Source organism: Momordica charantia, assembly GCF_013281855.1.
Source record: "Momordica charantia cultivar OHB3-1 chromosome 3 unlocalized genomic scaffold, Mcharantia_2.0 BLBB01000003.1, whole genome shotgun sequence".
Lineage (NCBI taxonomy): Eukaryota > Viridiplantae > Streptophyta > Magnoliopsida > Cucurbitales > Cucurbitaceae > Momordica > Momordica charantia.
This window is the reverse complement of record NW_028275161.1, coordinates 19,154,446-19,174,587: the sequence shown is the minus strand read 5'-3', so window position 1 is coordinate 19,174,587 and position 20,142 is coordinate 19,154,446. Positions and strand designations below refer to the sequence as shown.

General features: G+C 36.4%; 4 protein-coding genes across 6 annotated transcripts; all 4 read left to right on the top strand.

The window, feature by feature from the left end:
• Positions 1 to 585: 585 nt before the first annotated feature.
• On the top strand, positions 586 to 1,707 carry LOC148212520 (abscisic acid receptor PYL12-like). The gene has a single exon (XM_088121838.1). It carries the CDS (start codon positions 811 to 813, stop codon positions 1,357 to 1,359), a length of 549 nt encoding a protein of 182 aa, XP_087977964.1. The 5' UTR covers positions 586 to 810; the 3' UTR covers positions 1,360 to 1,707.
• A 4,194-nt stretch (positions 1,708 to 5,901) lies between these two features.
• Positions 5,902 to 9,383, top strand: LOC111010950 (uncharacterized). 2 transcript variants are annotated; one of them, XM_022284543.2, is made up of 4 exons: positions 5,902 to 6,250; positions 6,808 to 7,885; positions 7,964 to 8,914; positions 9,008 to 9,383. In XM_022284543.2, exons 2-4 carry the CDS (start codon positions 6,863 to 6,865, stop codon positions 9,056 to 9,058), a joined length of 2,025 nt encoding a protein of 674 aa, XP_022140235.1. In that variant the 5' UTR covers positions 5,902 to 6,250; positions 6,808 to 6,862; the 3' UTR covers positions 9,059 to 9,383. The 2 variants fall into 2 exon arrangements, with proteins under 2 accessions (XP_022140235.1, XP_022140234.1); XM_022284542.2 differs by having other exon boundaries at positions 5,902 to 6,370.
• A 911-nt stretch (positions 9,384 to 10,294) lies between these two features.
• Positions 10,295 to 15,986, top strand: LOC111010923 (protein MALE DISCOVERER 2). 2 transcript variants are annotated; one of them, XM_088121604.1, is made up of 14 exons: positions 10,295 to 11,230; positions 11,406 to 11,810; positions 11,911 to 12,043; positions 12,279 to 12,350; positions 12,520 to 12,663; positions 12,817 to 12,960; positions 13,135 to 13,233; positions 13,332 to 13,393; positions 13,477 to 13,932; positions 14,117 to 14,307; positions 14,463 to 14,595; positions 14,700 to 14,857; positions 14,953 to 15,144; positions 15,238 to 15,986. In XM_088121604.1, exons 2-14 carry the CDS (start codon positions 11,711 to 11,713, stop codon positions 15,496 to 15,498), a joined length of 2,145 nt encoding a protein of 714 aa, XP_087977730.1. In that variant the 5' UTR covers positions 10,295 to 11,230; positions 11,406 to 11,710; the 3' UTR covers positions 15,499 to 15,986. The 2 variants fall into 2 exon arrangements, with proteins under 2 accessions (XP_087977730.1, XP_087977731.1); XM_088121605.1 differs by having other exon boundaries at positions 11,230 to 11,299.
• Positions 15,987 to 19,102: 3,116 nt separating this feature from the next.
• On the top strand, positions 19,103 to 20,142 carry LOC148212519 (protein DOG1-like 4). Its single transcript, XM_088121930.1, has one exon. The coding sequence runs from the start codon at positions 19,284 to 19,286 to the stop codon at positions 19,968 to 19,970; it is 687 nt and encodes a 228-aa protein (XP_087978056.1). The 5' UTR covers positions 19,103 to 19,283; the 3' UTR covers positions 19,971 to 20,142.

The following is a 20,142-nucleotide window of genomic DNA, read 5'->3' as shown; positions in this document are numbered from 1 at the left end:
TATGATGGGTACCCTCTTAAATATACATGACAAATGTGTAAATTCTATACCTTCCATCCTTTTATGTAATTAGGATGTCCATCAATGTACTAATCCCTAAAAAATGTCCAGATACACATGCTGGGCACCAGGCCCAAATTGACTGCTTGCCAGCATTACCGCACCGTCCAGCTCCATTTCTTTCTGTTGTTTCTTCATTTTCACACGTATCTCAAATCTCAACTCCACCTGCCACGTGTTCCTACGCTCTCCTCATTATATTCCATAAAACAAATAATATTATACTATACTTTTATATTTATCACAATCAATCAAATTGTTCAAAAACTTCTATGCTATGCTCATCTACAACTACATGACTTATATTAATTATTATTGCGCATCCATGTAACCACGTATCCAGCTCGTTTTTACATTGTAAAATATTACAACAAAGTAAAAATAATGTAAGCTTAAGTCGTAATTTGTGTTCAACAGAGTACCAAATTAAATTATATACTATTTAAATTTCAGATATGTCCAAAATCATATGAAGTTCAGATGGCGGTTTGACGTGACGAGTGTGGTATTCTATTCTGTGCTTGGCTTCTAAGTTATACAACGCCACGCCGCCTTCGCAACCAGATTTCAATTTCAACAATATATTTATTTTATAATTAATTATTAACCGACCAAAACCGAAACTATATATCCTAAAATTTGGCCCATAACCGTACCCGTCCCTGTCCTTTTTCGATATAAATTTTTTGTTTTTTTTCTTTTAAATTGAGGGTAATTTAAAAAGAAAAGAGAAAAAAAAAGAAGGAAATTATGCATTGCAACGGCAGCGAAAATGGGGCCAAGGTGGTTAGCAGTAGGACGGAATCGATGATGAGGCTGTACCACGCGCCGAGGCTTTCGGCGAGCCAATGTGGTTCGAGGGTGGTTCAGGTGGTTGACGCGCCTGTGGGCGTAGTGTGGGCCGTGGTACGCCGCTTCGACTACCCACAGGCGTACAAGCAGTTCGTGAAGAGCTGCAGCATCCGTGAGGGCGACGGCGGGGTGGGTAGCGTGCGGGAGCTGGTGCTGGTGTCGGGGATGCCGGCCAAGACCAGCGTGGAGCGGCTCGAGCGGCTCGACGACGACACGCACGTGATGGTGTTCAGCATCATCGGCGGCGATCACCAGCTGGCCAATTACCGGTCCACCACCACGCTGCATGAGGCGGAGGAGGGAGGAGGAGGGAAGACGGTGGTGGTGGAGTCGTACGTCGTGGATGTTCCCGCCGGCAGCACCAAAGAAGATACCGTTCTGTTCGCCGATACCATTGTCCAGTGTAATCTCAAGTGGCTGGCGCGAACGGTAGAGACGTATCTCTGAAATGCGACTTTGTTGTTGTTGTTGTCGTTTTTTTTTTTTTTTTTTTTGTACTTTGCTTTATTAGGTCGGTTGCTTTTGTAATGTTTCTTTTCCGGGGCTGTAAAATGGGCCGAAGTCAGTTTCGAATAGAGGCCCGATTTTAATTCTATATTTAAATGTCATGTATTGGGCCAGATCCAAGAGTTGAGATGGGTTATTCTAGAATTAAATTAAATGTCATATATATTCAAAATGGAAACTTTGAAAAAAGGGGGAAATTTGAGAGTGGGGTCTAGATTTGGGTGTGTGTGGTGGGAAATGTGGGGTTGAATCTATGGAAAAAAGTGGGAGTGATAGGGAAAAAGAGTGTCTCCACCGTATCAAGAAAAGGCTGCAATTGCGTGCAGTCGCCTCTTTTGTTTTATTATTATATGTCACGTTCTCTCAACATATGTTTAATTTGATTGCTTAAATACTGATATTTTGGTTCTTCTATTAGTCTTATATTTTCAATCTGAAAAACTTCGATCTATTTTTAATTTTTTTTATTTTAATCTATGTACTTTTAAAATATTCATTATGAAACTTTTAATTTAGGATTGAAGATTGGACCTCCAACCTCTAAACATAGCGAGATACCTAAATTACTGCGTTTTAGTCATATATGTTCGAGGAAATATTTTGAGTAGAACATGTAGGGTGGATATTTGAACTCGACCTTTTGGTCGGAAATAGATGTCTTAACCCGTTTAGCTATATTCAAGTTGACATTTTAGGAACTTGTTAGACACTTGTAAAATTCATAAATTTATTAGATATAAAATTGCGAATTTATAGATTATTAAACATTTATTTAAAGTTCAAGGATCAATTAGACGCTTTAATTTAATGAGAGAATGAAATTACCCCATCACTTAGAAAATTGAAAAACTATCAAAATAACTAGATTTGTAAAAGCTTATTTATTCACATTATTTCATTAATTCTATTGAAAAAAGGAGAAACACCTTCGTATGCTCAAGATGACAAAACTGCAAGTATTAAAAAATTTGAGTTCACAAAATAATATATTTGGTCTATTGAATAATAAAATCATAAAATAAAATAATTTTTTTTAAGGAAAAACAAATTTATAATAATATTATATTATAGAAAGATAGTTCTCACACCTCCCTATTCATAGGAAGAATTAATTAATTTATTATTATTATTTTATGAGGAACCAATTTTACCTTCCAAACTTTAAGGGAACCAATGAACTAAGAATCTTTCCCCTTCGATACACATATATATTTCTTTACATTTTTAATAATCCATCTACCCTTCACTTAACAATTTTGAGTTAATACTATTGTAATCAAATAGTGGTTTTGTAGTTATCGCAATTTCAATGAAAATAATCATAAAAATGTGAGGTGATGTAATAAGTAAGAATGTAGAATGTACTTTATAATATATTAACTAAGAAAAGTTTAATCATATTTGATTTAGTTATTGGTGAAATCATTAATTAATATTTGAACAAAATTACTGCATTAAATCATCTATAATGTCACTAGCTTTTTCTTTCCTTTTTTTTTTAAAAAGACTAAAAGTAATATAGTAGATAAAAAATGTTACAAATATTAATTCACCAACATTTTTTATTCAAGTGCATTATTAATTTATTGTTCATATATTATGGTGGGGGAAAGACAAAATTCCTTCCTTGGTCCTCACTAAAAGAATTCAAATCCCTTTAACAAAAAAATTGTTTATGCCTTCAAAATTTGGACAAATGAAACAAGGGAATATAATCCCTATACCTTCAAACAAGAGAATAAAAATCAAGGGGCGTTAAATTTTGATTATTCAAGATTTTTTTTTTTTTTAAGTATGGTGGTTTAATCTATAATTTTCTAAAAAAAAATTGGAGGAGGGAGAAATAAATTTTTAAAAGTTTGGAATAAAATTATATTTTAGGTTTAAATCTCATTTTTGTCGCTAAAATTTCAAATGTATTTAATTTTAGTTTTTGATCTTTTAAACATATATAGTTTAGTCCTATACTTTAGATAAATAATTATTTTGGTTTCTAAAATTTTAAAATATATTTTCTCGTATATAGACTTTAAAAAAAAAAAAACTACTTTTGGTATTTATATTACTTCGTCATATAATATCTGCCGACCCTCTCAACCAACCATATGGTGGCTAAAATACATATCTAAGTCCAACCATAATCTATTTGTTAAAAGCAAGATCACAATGAATGATCAAATTTGTTCTTTTTTTTTTTAAGTTAAGATCATAATAGATTATTTGGATGTCCGTGGACCAAAATATAATAATAAGAGAAATTTTAATGGGTCAAAATTGATTGTTATATTTGTAAACCTGTCGAATAGAAAAATAATTTACTATCAAATAATAGCTTTTTATAATCAGTGATATATCATTTTCAAATATTTTGATTGTTATAATATACCAATTATAGATCAAATAGTAAATCAATATGCAAACAGATAACTAACAGAAAACAACTATTTTAAATTCTGTTGATATGGTATTAAGTGATATACCTACCAAATATGAAATAAGCATGCCAATTGAACACTAATAAAAAACCAAGTATACTGGTGATAAACCTAATAGTAAATTAACATTAAAAAAGAATATTGATAAAAAATTAAAGTTACATCATCATTGATATACCATTTTAGTTCTATTGAATATGGTATATTATGATAGGCTACATATTAAATAAGTATGTAAAAAGAACACATTGAAAATGAAAATTACATAATCAATGATATACTATTTTTATAATTATACTGACACTAATAGACGTGATCACTAATAGATGCACAACGTTGAGATATATATTACAAGTTTTTTCAACTATACGTACATTTTTATTCATTTGAGAAATTGTGTTACATTATATTTGCATTTTATTTTTAGCTGGTACTAGATGTACCATTATTTTGAGTCAGGTTGTTATATATGTCATTAACCCGAGTAAGAACCTAAAACTCTAGAATCAATATATATTTTGAAAGATATAATAACTAAAATTTTGAGAGTTGAAGTAACAAAATGTGATTTTGAATGTATATTTTAACATTAAAAATGTGTAACAAAATCTTATATTGGCAATTATTTAGAAAGGGATGGAATGTTTGGGTTAATGTAGTGAGTTGTGGGCTGCATGTGATTGGCGCAACGAGATTTCCGCAATCAGAGGAAGAAGATGAGACAACCTTTATAGAACTTTTCCACTAAACTAATCCAACTTATCAAAACAATATATTATAATAATTTTATTAAAGCCCAATTTCTCACATTACATGTAACATGTTTTTATTTGACCAATTAATTTGTATAATTCTAGCCACGTATACACACACTAATGTCCAAAAGCCATGTTTATAATATGGTTTTCGTCTTTCCATCTCTTTAAATCGTTGATGATAGAAAATATTGTCTAGAAAAAGATCCAAAATAAATTGAATATATGGTATGTTTTATATTATATGTTAGGGAGGTGTTTAATTATGACGTGTTATAGGTTGGAATGCGAACAATGCATTTCATTGGTTATGACCTGAAGAAATTCAAGATAATGTTTTGAAATGGAAATTGAATTTATTAAAACGAAAGAGAAGGGCCACTTGGGTCCCTCTCAGTTGGTATGATACTCTTTTTTGAGTGAAATAAAAAACAAAACTATTTAGAATTTAAGATTAAAATGGACTTTCTTTAGGGGAGCTCTAATCTTAGTTCCAGGTATCGTTGAACTAAATTATTTGGTTAAATCTTTCAAAATTCCTTACATTTACCAAATATCAATTTTTTTATTCTTATTTACATTACGTACAACTCTGTTTCCCACATTAACTCATCATATATTACTTTTGTTAATGTTAAAAATATTTCGGGAGACTCAACAAAATTATACAGACGCAACTTGAACATAACTTAACTGGTTAAATCATTTGTTTCCGATTCAAAGATCGTGAATTCGAAATATATACTAAATTGAAATCAAGTATGTCAAACCAATCACAATTAAAGACATATATTCTCATCTCAAAGATGATTCGATTTCCATAATACAATGATTGAACTAAAAAAATCAAGTATAAACCATACGGCGTTGGTATAGACCGAAATTCTATTATGATCTAATCCTGCCCGTTAATAGATATCGGAGCTTTACAATATTTAACTGATCACAAGCTATATATTCTATTTACTATATAAGTCTCTCGAGAATTCATTAAAGGAATGTTTCCACCAAAAAAATGATTTCTTCTTGCATATTCCTGCAGATTTTCTAAATTAATCCTGCGAATACATATAATGAATATGCGAATATTGATGAAAAGGAATATTTAACCAACATTTAAACTTTCAATTTTGAAATAAGAGTACATTAAATTATTTAATATAATTTTATTTATTTTGAATGAATAAACCATCATATCAACGGCCTAAAGGAATAATTTGGTCGACAGTGTCAGTGATTGTACAAAAGCTAGGTGGACTATATGGGCAAGGCCAAGAAAGTGCACTATCAAATTATACACTTTTTTTTTTCTTTTTTTTTCTTCAGTCTTTAGTTTCTCAACTGTATTTCCCGTGACCACAGAGGCTTTGATCAAAGAAAAGTCGAAAACAGAGAGCGCGTGAAAAATTGAATCCACTGCCGGCGTAAAGCAGGAGAAGAAGACGAAGAAGAAGAAGAAGAAGAAGACGATACAGTCCTCTTAAAACTCGCAGAATTTGGCGCACAAAAAAGGGTCACTGATTTGGTTTCGTTTTTACTTTGTCATCACTCATTTCCCCTAACTACACGCCATCATTTATGGACTCTTCCTAATAGCGCCTTTCATCTCTTTCTCTCTCTCGCCTTCTCTCCAAGTTACTGGTAAAACCCATCTTGTCTCTGCTGCTCTTTCTATTTTGTTTGGTTCTTTGTTCTCTGTTAAATGCGCTGCTGCTCTGTGCATCTGTCTTCGTTTTTTGTTTCATCTGGGGTTGTAAAAAGGTTTGTGAATCGATTCAATTTGTATCTCTTTTGCGTTTGTTTTTGCATTTGGACAATGTTAGTCCAAATTGTCATCTGGGGTTTCGCTGATATTTGGGGATTAGGTGTTTGATTTATGTCCTTGCTTTTCTAGATAGTGCCAAAAATCTTTTATTGTCCCTCTTCATCTTCTGATTATCGGAATTTGGGGGAAGTTGGTGGGTGTGGATTCTTCATCTCTATGAAATCTAACAATCAGAGTTTCTGAATTCTCTTCTCCCTCACGTTTTTTTAAAGAATTTTCTTGCTCATAATATCACTGATTTGTGTCGTGTCTGATTGAAGAAGAGTTAGTACCAGCTCAGAACGTAGATTAGTGAAAGGGTTTATCACATTTGCTTTATTTGCCAGTCCAAAATTGGCGGTGTTCCTGGTTTTTACGGTGATCTTTATTGCAGCCGTACTTCGGTGGTTAAATTTTCTTCCCAAAGTTCTTGCTGGTTCTGGCACGCGATGGAGGAAAGAAAACTCAATTTTAATGCACCGCTCATGTCCGTGAGGCGATCGTCCATGGCATCAAGTTCTTTTGCTAAAGTGAATGAAAAGAAATCTGAAAATCCCCAACTTAATAGACGGGGTACCTTTCCAGTTACTAGACAACAGTTCAATTTGGATCAAGTGACGGAACCAGTTGCAGTTCCCTTCCACTGGGAGCAGATTCCGGGAAGAGCTAAGAATGATAGTGGCTCAGCCTCACCTGAGATTCAGCTGTCTCAGCCCCCTGAGAGGACTTGTTCTACTCCAAGACTCTCCTTTGGGAGGGATTTGGATGTTAAAAAACATGGTTTGGAAACGGAGGCTTGTCGTGGAAATGGGTGTGACGCAAATTCTTCAAATGCCATTGTTGTTAGATTAGAGTCGACGAAAGCTGTACCAATCGATACGAGGAATTTGGCATCTGAAGATGATGATGATGATGATGATTACTCTGATGCACTTGACACATTGTGCCCCTCTGCTGCATTATCGGTTAACAACTGTAGTGTAAGTGGTCTAAGTGGATACAATGGTCCGATGGTGAAACCATCGGGAACCTTTCGTACAGATCCTCAGACTCGGGATTTCATGATGAGCCGCTTCTTACCTGCAGCCAAGGCAATGGTTTTGGAGCCTGCTAAGTATTCCTTAAAGAAGCAACTTGTAGCGGTTGAGCAACCTAGACAAGCAAAGAAGGTGACGTCCGAGAATAGGAGGATGTCTCCATTTAAACGACTCGAGTCTACCATGTTACTACAGTATGGCAAAGATGAAGTAGATGACGAAAGTGACTCTGGGGATGATGAATATGACAATTCAGGTAATATATCGGCTAGAGGTTGTGGTCTTATACCCAATATATGCTTCAAAAACTCTTTGGGCCTTCTTAATCCTGTGCCCGGGATGAGAATCAGGACCGAGTCGCCCACATATGTCACTAATAAAGTTGGGGGATCAAGCAGAACAATGCACCATTCACACAGCCAGAAGATCAACAAGGTTACTGTTTAACTATTTTTGTTCTTCCCATTCACCTGCTATAAAAGTATAATTGCTGATAAATTTTACATCTTACAGCATGCTTGGGATGCTGCTTACAAGCAAAAACCAGAAGCTGCTGTTGGATCACCTAGGCTACAGGAGGTAAAAGATAAGTGGATTGGCGAATCAAAAGCCTTTTCTACCTCCACCGACCTGCAAATGAGAGGCAGGTCTTCTCCCTTCAGGCATTCAAGGGCTGCTTCTCCCTTTAGGAATGAAGCACCACAGTCTCCTTGTAGAAGGCAGTCAGTTATAGTTCCTAAAGAAGTTGAGATTATCTCCAAATCCAAAGGTGATACTGACTTTCATGATACACCATCCATTCGAGCAACTAAACAAGGGGTTGATATGCCAAGTGCCATGATTGAGAAGACACTCTATATAGACACTGGAAGTGTTGCTGAAATAACTCGTCCACTAAATTCAAACCTTTTGGATGCCGAGAAGAACGTCGATCGTGCTAGCGGGAAGAATGAGACAGGATGTGGAACCAGGGAGTTGGAAGAAACTACCACTGCGGAACCTTCTTTCCTAGAAGTTAAATGCTTAACTTTGGTTGAAGAGGGGAGGCTGGAGCGTGAAGCTGCAGAATCTAAAAGCAAATATGCTATCACTGATGGCTCCAAAATGGACCATGGACTTGACAAAGAAGAGATTTCTGGATACTCTAATGTGTGCACTGCTGATGAAGATGAATACTCCAAGGCCAATTATCAGATAGCAAAAGTAGAAGATCCAGCAAGCGCCAAAGTAACTTCTGTGATATCTTCTCAACCTCCACCTCTACCGAAGTCTCCTTCTGAGTCTTGGCTTTGGCGTACCCTGCCTTCAGTTTCCTCCAGAAAGTTGCTTGCAGGATCAAATCTTGGAAACAAGTTATATCACAAGCAGCAGCAGCAGAGTCCTAGAACATCAGCCAGCAGCACCAAGTGGGAAACCATTGTAAAATCTTCGAAATTGCGTCACGATCATGTTCGTTATTCCGAGGTAATGTCATTTACTCTCGAACATAATATGGAACAACTTTGCTGGCTTGAGAGCAAGAGATTAATCCTCTTTTTTTATTTTCGGTGTTTTCAGGAATTAATTCCTCGTGTTTCTCAGCACTCGACAACAGAGAGTTTCAAGTAGTTCTCTGTAACGCTCGGGTGGATTGATTGGCTTTGTGTGAAAGTTTATACATCAGCAAACCTGTACTTTATTTCTGGATTCATATCCCCTTCCTTTCCTCTAAAAATTTTGAATAAGTGAGGAGGATTTGAGCTGCCCTTTTCCGTTTATGTCTTCTGATATTTATGTGAAGGCATGTACCCGAGGAAAGATTCATATTCATAGAATGAATTCTGTATAATGCAGCGTAGGAATGAATATAGCTGTGAGGTAATTGCATTGGCTTGTATATTTGAAGTGACAGGTGTATTAAGATAATTTATGATAATAGAAGTTTGTTCATAAATTGTGGTCCGAGCCCTGTTTTCTTTTACTTGGTGCATTTTTTCAATCTGTCAGGCATTTTCCTTTTCACTTTTCAACAATTATCTTCATTTACCGTTGAAGCTATTAAATATTAATATCAATGTCTATGATTTTATGAACTTGAACTTCCACTTCCACCCAGGAATATAAAATTGGAGTTTTTCAACTCGTGACTCAAGCAAGAAAATCAATGGCTATTTGAATTGATGACCGCTGAAAGTTCCAGATATAAAATATTAAGAAGAGTTGGTTCGAAAGCTCTAAAAAGAATTCTAAATTGAAGAGACGCTTTTTGATGGAGACATCAGAGGAAGGCATATCTTCTTTTTTTTTCTTTTTTTTTTTTTTTAATCTTTCTACAGGACTCAAAATATGGCTATTTGAAAAACACATATTATATTTACGTAAGCAAGAACCTGAAGAAGTGTAGGAAAATGAAACCCAAAACAAAAGAATTGAGCTCTGTTTTCTAGTTCAATCAGCATACGAAAAAAATTTCTTAAAAGAGAAGTATGGAACTGTAAAGAACATAGAGAAAAGAAGAGTTCAATTCAATCTGAAAGAAGTAGGAAAGAAATTTGAGTAGAAACTTTGATGTATTTTTTTCTCGATCAGCACTTAGTTTTGATAGATCAAGGTGTCACTTTATTTGAATTTGTCAAATGGACAAACCGTCTTTTCCTTATCTTGAAAGTTCTAAATTTCTTCGAGCAAATCAAGATTTTTTTCCAAACTGTGACAGAGACGCATAGCAAGCCATTAATTGCCAGAAGCAAAAAATTAACCACCAAGACCAAATTTTTGATTAGTAGTCCAAGTCCATGTTCTTTAAAGAAACCCAGATCACAAAATCAGAAGAACCCAATTCCACAACGATGAAATCAATCAAATACAAAAAAAAAAAAAAGGCGTCACATTTCAGAGCTGTGGCATATGGGTGTTGTTTTGTTTGCTTGAAAATGGAAATCAATGGAAATGGGAGGTTGCATAGGTGGCGAAATCGCAGTGGTTAGAGGAAGCTCCTAGATAATCTATCGAGGGAATATAGTAAGTTTGCTGTGCAATGGAAAATGGGTAGAGAGAGAGAGGCTGGCACGAAAAGGAGGGGAGGAGAGAAATGAAGGGAGGCTTGGTCAACGGCGAGGAATTAAAATAAGAAGGGGAAAGCGCGTCCTTTTACGACGGAAGTGGAAGCCCTATACGCCACTCACTCTCTCTCTGCCGCCACAATGACAGTTAGAAACGGATAGTGTTTTGTTTTTCCAACTTTCAACGGTTTAACCACGCCCATCCCAAAAATTTTTAATAAACCCAATAATTATATATAATAATTGGGAAATTTTGACGATTTTTTTTTTTTACGAAAAAAAATCCCGGCTTGGAGAGAGAAAGGTGGGAGAAAGAGAGGGAAAACAAGAAGCTGGTAAGGAGAGAGAAAAGGGAGAAAAGGAAAAATAGAGAGAGGGATAGGAGAGAGAGAGAGACAAAGACAGAGACCTGGTAGAGACCCAGAAGATGGTCGAAGAGAAAGTGCTCTGAGATCATCCTGAAGGGGCAGTAATAGAAAAAGTTTCTTCATATTTTTTATGTCCTTTCTTTTTTCTTTGCTGCCTTTCGTCTCCCAATTTTTGCCCTTACCCCACCCACCTTCGTTTCTTATTCCTTAACAAACAGAATTTCACAGCACATTGTTTTTGTTGGGTGTAATTTACGTTTATAATTTTGATTTTTGAGGACCCTCTGTAATTTTTTTCTTTTACATCACAAACAAACAGCATCCCTGAAAAGGACAGATTCTTCAGCACATTTTCTCCCCCATTCTTCACGGTATTTGCTCTTTCTCTCATTTGCTTTGCTTTCTCTTACCCCCTTTTGATTGCTTGCTTGATGATGAGGGTATTCCCTCATTATGAAATTTTTTCTATGATCCATTTTATTATTCTGCTCATTTTGTGTTTTGTGAAATCTCTGATGTTTCAGCTTTGATTGGATTGTTATACAGGGATTCTGTGATAGGCTTGTTGAGCTGGATAATGAGGTTCTTGCCGGAAAGGGGGTTTTGAAACCAATTTAGAATCAAAGATGAGGGACCCTTATACGGTTGCTGGTCGCGGCAGCCCCAGTGAACTCAAATGCGATTGTAACATAGGTTTTTTCTTAGTATAGCCAATCCAATTGATCTTTTCTGTCTCCGGTTTCGAGTGTATTCAACGGGGTAGTTTGTATAGAAAAACCTGGCGATTTTGTGTAGAGTCTGTTGCATAGCTCTGCGGCTATTGACCTCTGCTGCATTGTGATCACCAAGCAATGGGGGATGGATGGATTCCAATAAGATTTCGGTTCTCAAGTTTCATAGCTTTCGTTGTCGTTTTCGGTATTAAACTTTGTTTCTCTCTCAATGATGAAGGTAAATCTTCTTTTTAATTATCGTTTCTTTCCTTTTTCCCCATCAAATGGATTGAATTCATCATATTTATGCCTTGTGGATTTTGTTGTGGGAAGCGTAGGGTTGGCACTGTTGGCATTCCGGGCTCAAGTAACTTCTGATCCTCGTGGTGCTTTGATTGATTGGAATCTGGAGGAGAACGATCCCTGCCGATGGTCTGGTGTTCATTGTGTCGGCGGTGAAGTCCACAGGCTGTATGCACTCCATTTCGAATAACCTCATTATACTCTCTTTAAAATACACAAACACTCTGATATTATTCATGGTGCTGAAGTTGAGCTGAAGTTGAATAGTGCTGTAATAAAAATCTTGTAGGCCTTAGACAATGCTTCCTCGTTCTTGAGTTTAAATCTGGTTAACTAGATTATGCCACTAGTTTGGTCTTCGTTATAATATGATAATCTGATGTTTCTTCTCTACTTCTTGCAGGGATCTGAGTGGCCTTATGTTGAAAGGGACACTGACGCCAGAACTTGGGAGACTCAGTCATTTACGATCGCTGTAAGCTTTTGTGATACTATCAAGTGATTCTTTTTATGAACCTAGCTCCTTAATATTGAACTTACAATTCAGGATTTTGATATTTGTAGTACTTAGCATATGCACTTTTTTTAATTCCTATTTAAAGTCTTTTGGTTTTTTACTTCTATTCTACTTTATGCATTGACAGTATTCTCTATAAGAATTGTTTCTTTGGCACCATTCCTCGTGAGATTGAAGGACTAACGCACTTGGAGCTGTTGGATTTGAGGGATAATAACTTCAGTGGAACAATTCCTGCAGAAATAGGCAGGATCACCAATCTAAAATGCTTGTAAGTTTATCTTTAACAAACCATTTTTATATCGAGTGTTTGCTCAGACACTTTATCAGTAGAAACTTGACAAAATTGCCAACCTAAAGATCTATTGAATTCTCAAGTTGCTCTACATCATGGACTTATTTTGTTCTCTGTTCACAATCTCAGGTTGCTCTGTGACAACGAATTTGAAGGCAGTGTTCCGTCAGAGCTTCAGAATCTCAGCTTTCTCTATGAATTACAGTTTGATGATAACCTTGTATTTTTATGGGATGCTGAAGTTGGCTGTGTATATAGAAAGCTTGGACACTGGTATGAACTTTATCTCTTCCTTCGTACCACCTTATTTAACATGCCCAAAGATATTAGTCAAATGTACTTAATGTCAATATGAAGATCAATGCTTGAAAGTTTTCAGTAACATTCAACTCATTACTCGAAAGTCTTCGACGTGTTAACATTTTATCTGCTCCTTTAATGGGGTAGCATCTGGCAGAGAAATCCCAGTTATATGAAAAGTTCAGACTCATCTGCAAGTGAAAACAATGCTTTCGTCCGATACCCCAGTTCCTTGCCAAATTCTCCGTATGTAATTGAATATAATTCTTCTTTGACCTTCCATGTATTCTTATAATGGAGGTGTTTCTTGATTGATTGTTGAAATTGCTTGATTCTCTTTCAAGGCTCAAGCTTGGAAAGGACTCTCTACGTGACCATAAAGAAAACAACAATGATAATCTACCTAGTGAGTACAGAACTTTTGAAAACTTCGAATATTGGAAATGACACCTCGAAGATATGAAATTATATTGTATTGTGTTGAATCAGGTTCTGTTCCACATGATGTGGAGGACAGTGTACAGAAACTTGTTGATGCTCGGCGACGTAAGCTTCTTGATGAATCGAGCAACCTCGCAGCTGCACCTGTTAGCAGTACGTTGCCCAACTCAGATTCGGTCAATTCCGTTACAAGTGCGAGAAGTAGTGGTACTTTCCCAGCTGTACCAAAACCAAAACAGGAAACTCCTCCTCCTGCACCAGTCTCTTCTTTCCCTCCCCCTCAACCACAAAATACTTCATCCCAGTCGGATGTGCTGCCAATTCATCAACCACAAGACAATTCTTCTGGAAATTTCTGGAAGTATGCAATCATAATTGGAGGTGTATCCTTATTACTCATTTTGGCTGCAATAATTCTCTGCATGTGCCGGAGCCGAGGAGTGACCACCATTGGTCCTTGGAAGACTGGATTGAGTGGGCAGTTGCAGAAAGCATTCATAACAGGTATATTAATTGAGTGATTAACAACAAGTGTTAATGAGTATGATCCGTCGGTTCATAAACCAGAAAACTATCTGAAAGAAAAAGGATAACTAGTCCTAGTTTGATGTATTTTTAGTGCAGGATTCAGAGTATCGTGTATCTTTTTGATGATTCGGGACTGAACTGTGTTTATTTTTCTTACCAGGGGCACCCAAATTAAATCGACCAGAATTGGAAGTAGCCTGTGAGGATTTCAGCAATATCATTGACACATTTGATTGCAGCACTATCTACAAAGGAACACTATCAAGTGGAGTAGAAATTGCTGTTGCATCAGTCTCAGTTACTTCCTCTAAAGATTGGTCAAAGAGTTCGGAGCAAACCTATCGGAAAAAGGTTTCTATTTTCTTTTTTCCTTCACCATCCAATTCCCTCTGATGGAACTCAAAGATAGATTCCACTTGAAAATTAACATCATTTCATTCTTCGAATTGTGCATGATATTTCTCTCCTTAATCCATCACTCCTAAAACATATTAAACTGCATGCAGATTGATACATTATCGCGGATCAACCACAAGAATTTTGTTAATCTTCTTGGTTATTGTGAGGAGGAAGAACCCTTCACTAGGATGATGGTGTTCGAGTACGCTCCGAATGGAACCCTTTACGAGCACCTGCACGGTAATTTTTCTTTGACAAGACAACTATGGCATGCAAGTCTTATCCAAGTATCTTGAAGGCTCTACTCTATAAGGCTAACATCAATGTTGCTCTTTGTTGGTCAGTTAAAGAAGTTGAACATCTTGACTGGGGTGCAAGGATGAGGATAATTATGGGAACAGCATATTGCCTTCAGTATATGCATCATGATCTAAATCCCCCAGTGGCACATACTAATCTCACATCATCAACTATTTATTTAACCGATGATTATGCTGCAAAGGTATACACTTATAATAATATAAACTCCCAATTTAGTTGCTTTCATTACTATTTGAAAAAGTTTTTTTTATAGCATCTCCTCCCATGGTTTTGCAGATTGCAGAGATCATTTTCTTATCAAATGGGGTATCAAAATATAAAAACGCAGGTGACCACGATGCCGAGCATTCTGAGTTGCCACCCCTCGCGGATCCAGAATCGAACGTGTACAGTTTCGGGGTATTGTTGCTGGAAATCATCTCAGGAAAGCTGCCATACTCGGAAGATCAAGGGCCCCTTGTGAACTGGGTATGTTCAGAATCCCCAAAGCTGAAGCAAATATAGAGTTAAACAATGAAGTGAACATGTTGTGAAGTTGTTATACATGTATGTGCATTGCAGGCTGCAGAATTTCTAAACGACAAGTGGAGTATTAGCTACATGATCGATCAGAGTCTGAAATCATTCAAAAACAACGAGCTGGACGTGATCTGCGAGGTGATCCAAGATTGCATCAAACCAGATCCAAGGATGAGACCAAGCATGAAAGATGTCACTGCAAAACTAAGGGAAGTGATCGGTCTGTCACCGGACCAGTCGGTCCCGAGACTGTCTCCCCTATGGTGGGCTGAACTGGAGATCTTATCTGTGGAGGCTACTTGAACATCTTGCCTCCATTGTTGCAAAGTATAGTATGCTTCTCCCTGTGTTAATATCTAATAGCCTATTTCAAACTCTGGGTCCTCCCCTGCTGTTTCATTTGCTTTGCTCTCAGTCTCAACAACACTACACACCATGGCATTTGGAACCCCTTTCTTGTTTTTTCTTTTCTTTTTCTCTCTCTCTTTTTTTTTTTTTTTTTGTTTTTTCCATGTAACCCCTCACAAAATTCATTTGATTCAGATTCTTTTCCACAATTTCTTTCTAGCTTATGCTGTGCTGCAAATTGACAATAAGGGTGTGGTTTTGGAGTTTGTGAAGTGGGGGTGCTGTGCTGTTACTTTTTTTTTTCTTTCTTTCTTCTTCTTCTTCTTAACATACATACTCGGTTGTGTAATCTTTTATTTATCAAAGTTTGGGATGTAACATTCTAATACACAAGTACAAGTGCATCTCAAATGGAGTGGAAATAATACATAAATTTGTGAAAAGTCCCCCCCTTTTTTACTAGATTTTATTAGACAAAACCTCCAAAATTTTTGCTGCTACCCTTTTGTTGTATTGTAGTAACTTCTCTAGCTCGTTTCCCCTTTTCCAGCTATGTACATCATTCTTGTAGCAGTGCATTTTCTCCTCACCATTCATACTCTTCCTTCTCTATTTTCGCCACTTCCAACTGCTTATGGTCCTATTTACGTTTTTATTTTGAGTTTAATCCACAAACCGTACCCAGCAAAAACTTAAACTCAGGGGATTAATAAAGAGTGGGAAATTCGAGTATTAGAATTTGTAAAGTTATGTGATAAGTGATTAATCAAATAATATCGTCTTAAATCTTACCATCTTCCCTTCAAAATAGGGCACTTGCAAAACTAGCAACCACGTTTCAATTTTGTAAAGATAGCAAAATTCGTAGGTTGAGCCCCTACATAATATTGAAAAAGTCCAATTTACCCTCAAATAACATTCAGACCCAACAGTTATAACTAATGTACTTACCATATACCTTATATGAATGCTTATATATCTAAAAATTTGGAAAGGTAAACTAAAAAACTAAAAATAAGATTTCAGGAATTTTGTATAAACCCAAATATTTACAAATATGACAAATATTTTTTTCTTTATTTAATTATTGATATATGTGTGTTAATATATCATTAACATAACATTGAGCCTTTGATATATCTTATTTAATTATTAATATACATGTATGCTGAAATATCATTCATAGATCTATTTTATATATCATTGATATACTTGGTTTCAATGTTGATATATCATTGATATATCAATACTGTTAGAATTTTTGAATAAAATTATTTTTGTTAAAGGTGAAGAATCTCAACTTTTCATGAACTGGTGAGTATTTTGTAAAGTTGATGTCCTTTTATCAAAAAACGTAACTTTATATGAAAATATATGACTATTTGAATGGCCATAAATAGTCTATAAATACGTGGTTCTTCTCAATTTTGAAAAACAGAAAAATCATCCCTCAAAATTCTATCTTTTCCTCTGTACAAGTACTTAAATACTGTGAGTTCGTTGAATCGTATATTCGTCCTATCCTGGGAGATGATGGGAACAAAATTGTCTCAAGGAAACAATGCTACGTTGGGTTCGAATTTTTAATTTTGTATTTCCTTAAGTTTTTTATGCATATTTCTCCAGCAAATACTACTATAATAATGATATACTTTATGTTATGTTTACTTCAACCAGAAAATTTCATTTGGACTTTTGAGTTGAAAATGTCGTTTTTTTACTTAAAATTAGAAAATTTAGATAACATTATAACAACTCTTTCCTCGAGTAAGATAAAACTGTTCAACAAAGGACCCTTTTGAGATTTTCTATCATTTAGAATTAAGATGTCCTTGATACACTTACCTTAACATTATTCATCCAAATATAGCAAGGGTTTTTGCCTAAAAGAATCTTGTCTGAGATTTGTCCAGAAAAAGATAATAATTCCTCGCATTAGGAACATATATTTCAAATACCATGAATCAATTGATGAAAGAGATATGATCATAACAGCTTTTAACATGGATTCTAAAAACAACGAAATCATGGTAAAATTATCAATTTAACGTATCTTGATTTACTTCATTTACGTATATCAAGTATATCAGTGACTGATATACTTCGTTTAAATTATATCATTTATAACTAATATACTTTTATGTACCTCATAGTAGGTATATCAGTTGACATGGACTACATGAGCCCTCAGTAATTAATTTATTAGATAAATTGATAATTCGAGCATTCGTAGTCCATGAAGCGAAACATGTGGTTTCTTTGTCATAACCAGCTAAAGCTAAAGTTCCATTAAAAGGTGTTTGTACACGGTAGAACCTCTTCAGGGAATATAAAGTTTTCGTTAGGTTGATCTTGAGTTGTCATTCAAGCATGAATACCTTTATTTAAGATAATATTTTTGGTATAGAAAGTCACAAATTTCAGACCTTCAGTTGCATGAATCCCCTAATAAACATAGTCATAGGCACGTAGATTCAGAGCCAGACCAACTACTCCATAATTTATTAGAAAAGGCAACCCAAAAATTTGGAACCAAAAGCGGTTGGTAGTAACCATATGGAATGTTTTTGGAACCAATGCATCGAATCAGTTTCTTCAACTTGAATTGGGCTAAAAGTCTGAAATGTTTTTACATCGTCACCATCTTCAAATATGTCATTTGTAGTATGAAGTACATCAAAATATATTAGTTATAACTGATATATAATATATATTGATGTATTACATCTAGTTATAAATGATTTATTTTGTACAATATAAATCAGTAGATATACATTGATAATTTCATATCAAGTATATCAGTGATCCATATAAGATATATATTAGTTAACTGATATTATATTTAATATATAGAGTATAAACGTCAAGGCCATACTGTAATCAGCAGAAAATTCAAATATTTTAGGTAAATTACAAATCTTGTTTTAAAATATGGCTGCCAATCATATGCTGACAACTAAAGTGAGCGGCCACTACATTTGGGTGTCAGTGCCACCACGGAAAATTCTTCCATCATAAATCTACCATCCTTCCCATCCCATGGTTTTCAAATCAGATATTTATTTACCTAATACCAGGATCAAATTTCTTGTTTCCCTTTTTTTTTCTAATATATAGTATTATATATATATAAAAGGAAGGTAGGATCGACCTCGAGCTACTACATGTCTACGTACATTTTACGCAGTATTAATGAATTGAATTTGGAGACAATAGTGGGACCCGAAGAGAAAGGGGCTGTAAAAAAAAGATGAATATGGAAATGCCAATTGCCAAGGAAACTCCACGTAGAAAACCACAAGGATGGAGATGCCTCCACGTTGCACTACGACTGCTCCAGCTCCACCCTTACCTGTGCCTCTTTCACTCTCCCCCTCTTCCACATTGCCCCTATTCAATTCAATTTCTACTCTCTCTTTTTTTTTTTTATTATTTATTCAATTTCAATTTCCCCGCCCTATTTTGGTCTTTAGTATTTTCATTTCTAATTAACATTCTAACTTCACCAACACCTCTTTGACTATAAAACTGTCTCCTTTCACCGCAAAATCTAACATCAACCTCGACGGATTAATATTATACTAACCCAACAATTATTCTAAAAGTACATCCCCGGCCCCACCTACCTCCGTGGCGCCCTACTTTCCTTCCACGTGTGCCCCGCATATATTTATATATACGCTCAAGAGTTCGCACCCCCGGCCTGGGCCGGGGTGGGCTTTTAATCAAGGAGAAGGAGAATGAGAATGAGAAGCCAAGTGGAAGAGAAGTTCTGCGATTTCTTGGAGACGTGGGTGGGGGAGCTGGAGGAGCTCCTCCGGGCCCCCGTCCCCAAGGAAGAACCCCATCTCCGGGGGTCCGTCTCCAAACTCACCTCTCACTTCAAGCTCTACTACACCGTGAAATGGGCGCACGCCCACCAGGACGTGCTTGCCTTCTTCTCGCCGCCGTGGCTGACCCCCTTGGAGACCGCCCACAGCTGGGTCACCGGGTGGAAGCCGTCGATGGCGTTCAGGCTGCTCCCGGTGCCGGGCATGTCCGAGGAGCAGGCCCAGAAGATCGAGAAGCTGCGGGTGCGGATCAAGTCCGAGGAGGAGAAGGTGGAGAGGGAGATGGAGAGGCAGCAGATGGCGATGGCGGACCACCACATGGTCCGCCTCTCCAGAATGGAGACGCTACGGAGGAACGGCGATGGGCGGGTGCAGGTGGAGGCCCTGGTGGAAGCCGCCATTGGCACGCTCCTGGCCGGGCTGGAGAGGACCATGAAGGCCGCCGATTGCGTCAGGCTCAGGACGTTGAAGGCCATTTTGGAAGTGCTTACACCCTTGCAATGCCTTCAATTCCTGGCCTCTGTTTCCCTCACTCAGATTCGCCTTAGACAGTGGGGCCGCAACGCCGCAGCTGCCACTAAAAAATGCCAAAATTAACACCAACACCAACGCCAACGCCAAATAGCTAGGATAGGATTCCATTTTATTTAGGTAGTTTAGTGTCATGGAATGAATGCTTGTGGTTGTATAAGCATGGAAAGAGTGCGGCACGCTCTTGAAAAATTTTGATATTCCTAAATCCAAATTAATTTGTCATTTATTACCTTGA